Source organism: Hipposideros armiger, unplaced genomic scaffold, assembly GCF_001890085.2.
Source record: "Hipposideros armiger isolate ML-2016 unplaced genomic scaffold, ASM189008v1 scaffold_502, whole genome shotgun sequence".
NCBI lineage: Eukaryota > Metazoa > Chordata > Mammalia > Chiroptera > Hipposideridae > Hipposideros > Hipposideros armiger.
In genome coordinates, this window is record NW_017731852.1 from 653482 (window position 1) to 657882 (window position 4401).

General features: G+C 52.2%; 1 protein-coding gene across 1 annotated transcript in view; it reads left to right on the plus strand.

Moving 5' to 3' along the window:
- FBN3 (fibrillin 3) overlaps window positions 1-4401 on the plus strand; it is a 79067-nt gene that overhangs the window by 16702 nt on the left and 57964 nt on the right. The window contains exons 11-13 of the mRNA XM_019667602.1: window positions 1539-1763; window positions 1892-2017; window positions 2377-2505. Coding sequence (XP_019523147.1) covers window positions 1539-1763; window positions 1892-2017; window positions 2377-2505 — 480 coding nt within the window. The remainder of the gene's footprint in view (window positions 1-1538; window positions 1764-1891; window positions 2018-2376; window positions 2506-4401) is intronic.

Genomic DNA, 4401 nt, shown 5'->3' on the forward strand with positions numbered 1-4401 from the left:
TCAGCTAAAGGGGCCGTGTTCAATCTAAGTTACAGGTGGACATAGCCCACCATCCCATGTGGTAGTCGAACTGGTAACCTTGTTAAGAGCACGTGCTTTCACCAGCTGAGCCATCCTGCCACCTGTTGGCAGCTCACTGGCCCATGTGGGAATTGAACCGGCGACCCTGTTGCTCAGAGCTCACGCTCTTAACCAACTGAGCCACTCGGCCGGCCCTGTTTGTTCTTTCTTGTTACCAAATAAGGTTTACATGGGGGATTTAGCATGCATGCTAAGATGCCTGCAGGAGCCTTTGGCCTTGCCCATGAGTCTTCCTCAGTGTCCAGGGCTCAAATGCTCACCTTAAATGGCTCCCCATCAAGCTCAAAGCCTCTGAGATAGTTTCCGCCTGGATGAGGGTTTCTTAACCTTTGCCCCTATCAACACCTTGACCCGGACATTTCTTGGCCAAAAACGTCTGTTGGTCAGCAAATAAGACTCTGCGTTCTATAGCTTTTCTTCCCGTGGTCCCATCAACCTGTTATAGCTGTCTCCTTGGCACCTCGGGGCCTGGTCAACTGTAAGGCAGATGGGTCCTGATGACCCTTCTCAACTTGATTTCTTTCTAAATTGAGTTTTAGGTATGCAGTGGGTCTTTTCACTGACCCCCAAAATGTGAGCAAGAAAAGAAAGTAACAAAGAGAAAAAGGCCATTGCATTACTGCGCTGACTTCAGGGTCAGGTGAAATGGGGCGGTCTGGTCAGGTGTAACCATTAGGCCTGTACCAAGGCACTGGGTCCTTGTGTAGGATCCCTGTGTGGGTCACAGCACTTCTGGATTTTTTAAAAAGAAATTCTATAACATGGCTCATCCTCAAATTGACCCACTTAAACATATGTTCCTTTTGTAAAGAGAGAAACATTGTTCTAGACCAGGAAATCAGCAAACTTTTTTGGAAAGGGCCAGAAAGTAAACATATTCAGCTTTGTGGGCCACACAGACTCTGGCAACTATTCAGCTCTGCAAAAGTAGCCATAGACAATATGGAAACAAAAAGGAGTAACTGTGTGCCAATAACACTTTATTTAAAAAAACAAGTGTCCGGCCCCTGTCTTAGACCCTCGTGTGTGGTGTTGAGGAAGGCTTGTTTGCTTTCACATTGTTCTGGGAGTTTTACAGATTAAACACCCAGACTCTGCAGCCAGGTGGTTTAGTTTGAAGCTGGCTCTACCTTTTACTAACTGTTGTGGCCTTGGGCAATCTACCTAACCCTTCTGTGCCTCAGTTTTCTTGCCTGTAAAATGGGTATGGTAATATTTTTGTCTTGGTGTTCTTTTGAGGATTAAATGGATCGATGAGTTTAGAACAGTGTCCATCACATAGCAAGCACCCTAGCAGTGAGAGTTATTATTATTAAAAAATGTAACCATTAGATGACATCAAATTTTATTGTGAGGCGGTCACCCTCCTTTCACTCTTCCTGTTGGGGAGGAAATTTCAGATGGGTGCTGCCGAGTGAGTGTGACAGAGTGGGACCCAGTGACTGTCCTTCGTGCAGATGTGCGTCTGGAGCTGTGTTTCCTGCGCTGGGACGAGGACAACTGTGGGGCTGCCCTGCCTGGCAAATACCGGATGGACATCTGCTGCTGCTCTGTGGGGGCTGCATGGGGGCCCGCGTGCAAGGCATGCCCAGAGCCTGAGTCCCCCGCATTTGCCAGCCTGTGTCCCCGGGGGCTGGGCTTTGCCAGCAGGGACTTCCTGTCAGGCCGGCCCTTCTATAAAGGTGTGTTTGGGCATGGGGAACTGGAGGATGGAGGGGGGCACACAGCACGGGCAAAGGCCAGGAGGTGGAAAAGCTTAGGAGATGAGACATCCGTCAGTTTGATGACACCTGATGCTCCTACACCACAGATGTAAACGAGTGCAAAGCCTTCCCCGGCCTCTGTACACATGGCACCTGCCGCAACACTGTGGGCAGCTTCCACTGCTCCTGTGCAGGGGGCTTCACCCTAGATGCCCAGGAAAGGAACTGCACAGGTACGTGCCCACTGCTGCCTCTTTAGGAGGGGGGGCGCCTGCAAGGATGGGGACCACAAATTGGACATGGAGTCAAGGTCTGTTTGTTTAGGCGCCTCTTGTCATGCCTGCCTGCCTGCTATGTGCCCCAGTGCAGGTCATCACCCTCTCTGGGCCTCAGAGACCTTGACTATAAAACAAGGGGCTCACAAAGGTGACCTCCAGGGGCCTCCAGGCAAGGTGGAAATTCCTGCTCTCATGTGGTGTGCAGTCATGGCACCCCCATTCCCCTGTTCAGTTATTTCGGCAACTTGGGGTTCCTGGGCAGCCCCATGTGTCTACAGATATGGAAGCCCAGCCTGTACCCCCTCTCTCCCCAGACATTGACGAGTGCCGCATCTCCCCTGACCTCTGTGGCCAGGGTGCCTGTGTTAATACCCCGGGCAGCTTCGAGTGTGAGTGTTTCCATGGCTACGAGAGTGGCTTCATGCTGATGAAGAACTGCATGGGTAGGTGGCTGTCCTGGACAGAGCGATGCATTGCAGGGCTTGGGGCCGAGCGAAGGGATGGTGGGGATGTTGCTGTGATGGATGCATGTGGAGGGGCAGGTGTGGGGAGAGCTGTGATCCAGCTGGGACACAGTGAGTACGGACACCGTGGGGCATCGTCCTCAAAGGATATTGGGTCTGGAGTGCAGAATTGAGGCCTGGGGACTGAGATTCCAGTGAGTTCTCCCCAGGCGGGTGTTGCATGAGAAGATGAGAGGGCCCAGGGAGAAGATGGGGAGCCTCTTGTCCCCTTTCTTCACTTTTTCATGTGCTTCTACTTAGGAACTGTGGAAAATTCGACAGCAGAGGGCCATTTTCTTAGGCTCATGATCTAACGCAGAGACAGGCATTAATAAAATCAGTTCCCAGGAAATGCAAAATGGCCACTGTCAGAAGTGCTTGAAAAGGCCACTGGGGAATATGTTCCATTCTGTGGGGCTTGAGGTTGTGGCTGAGAGAGTGGGAGTCAATGGGGTGAAGAGGGGCCAGAAGAGGCCTGCAGAAAGAGCAGCATGTGCAGAGGCCGTGGGTGGACCTGAGGGATAGAAAGAGGCACGTGAGACTGGAGTGTGAGGAAGGTGGTGAGGTGGGTGGCTAGGTGCCTGCTCCCTGTGCTGATGCCTGTCGGCTGGGCCTTGCCTTCTACTGTGTGCTCCAGGAGGGTTTCTCAAAGCCTCCTTCAGTGACTCCAGGAGAGTCAGCCTCATGGCCCTGATTGTCCTGAGAATCCCAGCTTCCCTCCCTATCTGACTTGTTGCTCCTCCTCCAGCTCAGACTCCACTTCCCTGGGTCATCAGTGCCCCAAACCTCCAGGCTTTCCTGGCTTCGACTGGGGTGCTGGGGCTGGGAGGTCACAGGAATAAGCTTCAAGAGCCACATAATGCCCTCNAGTTCTGGGTTCTGATTGCCACCCGAGCTGCTCACAAACTCGGTGACCCTGGGCAAGTGACGTAACCTCTCTGCCTCAACTTCCTTCTTTGTAAAATGGGGATAATAGCAGTACCTACCGCACGGACTCGGAGAGGATGAAATGCAATTGATGGAATGATTTGCCCAGGGCTGATATGTGAGTACTTAGTATGCATTCACACAGGAGAGCAGTGAAGTTGGGGCTGTGACAGCTTCGCGGGGCCTGATCACAGTGGTGCTTAATAAGCAGCGGCAGCAGCATTTTTGTAAACATTCTTACGTTCTGTCTCTGTCTTCCCTGCTTGAGAGGCAGCTACTTGGTCAGAGTCCCTGCGGTTCAGGGATCTGAACCCCTTCCTCTATAGCAGCTGTGTGACCTTGAATCAGTCTGTTGACCTCTCCTTGTCTGGGCAGGCCCCAACTCCCCTTGAGGACCTAGTATGGTGCTAGGAGTGCAGAGCCCCACTCCCGCAGTGCCCCTGGGGGGATCCCCAGGTGTGCAGGGTGTGGCAGGGAGGTGGAAAGATTGCATGTTTTCTCAGCCTGGGACAGGTCCAGGTGGGAGGGGTTTCTCCACTGTGGGCCACTGGCCAAGATTTGTGGGTTTTTTAAACCTAAAAATATGCTCTATGAGTGAGAGCCCAAGAAATCCAATCACCAAGTAAAGCCATCAGACTTGAGGGCACAGTGGGAAGTGGAAGAGTATTGTGGTTCCTATGCCTGGGGAGCTTTTGCCTCAGTTTCTCTAGGGACTGTAGTCACCAGCTCACCAGTCTGCTTCTTGGGCCCCTTTTCAAATTCACAGCTTCTCAGGTTTCCCCAGAATGTGCAGGCTTGGCAGCTGGGGACACATAGCTGTAGATCCCAGTGTCCCTGCTTGAATGTCCAGTCTGACCTTCCACTAGGGCAGACCCCTAAACCAAGGGGTCTTTTTCAGTGGTTGAGTAC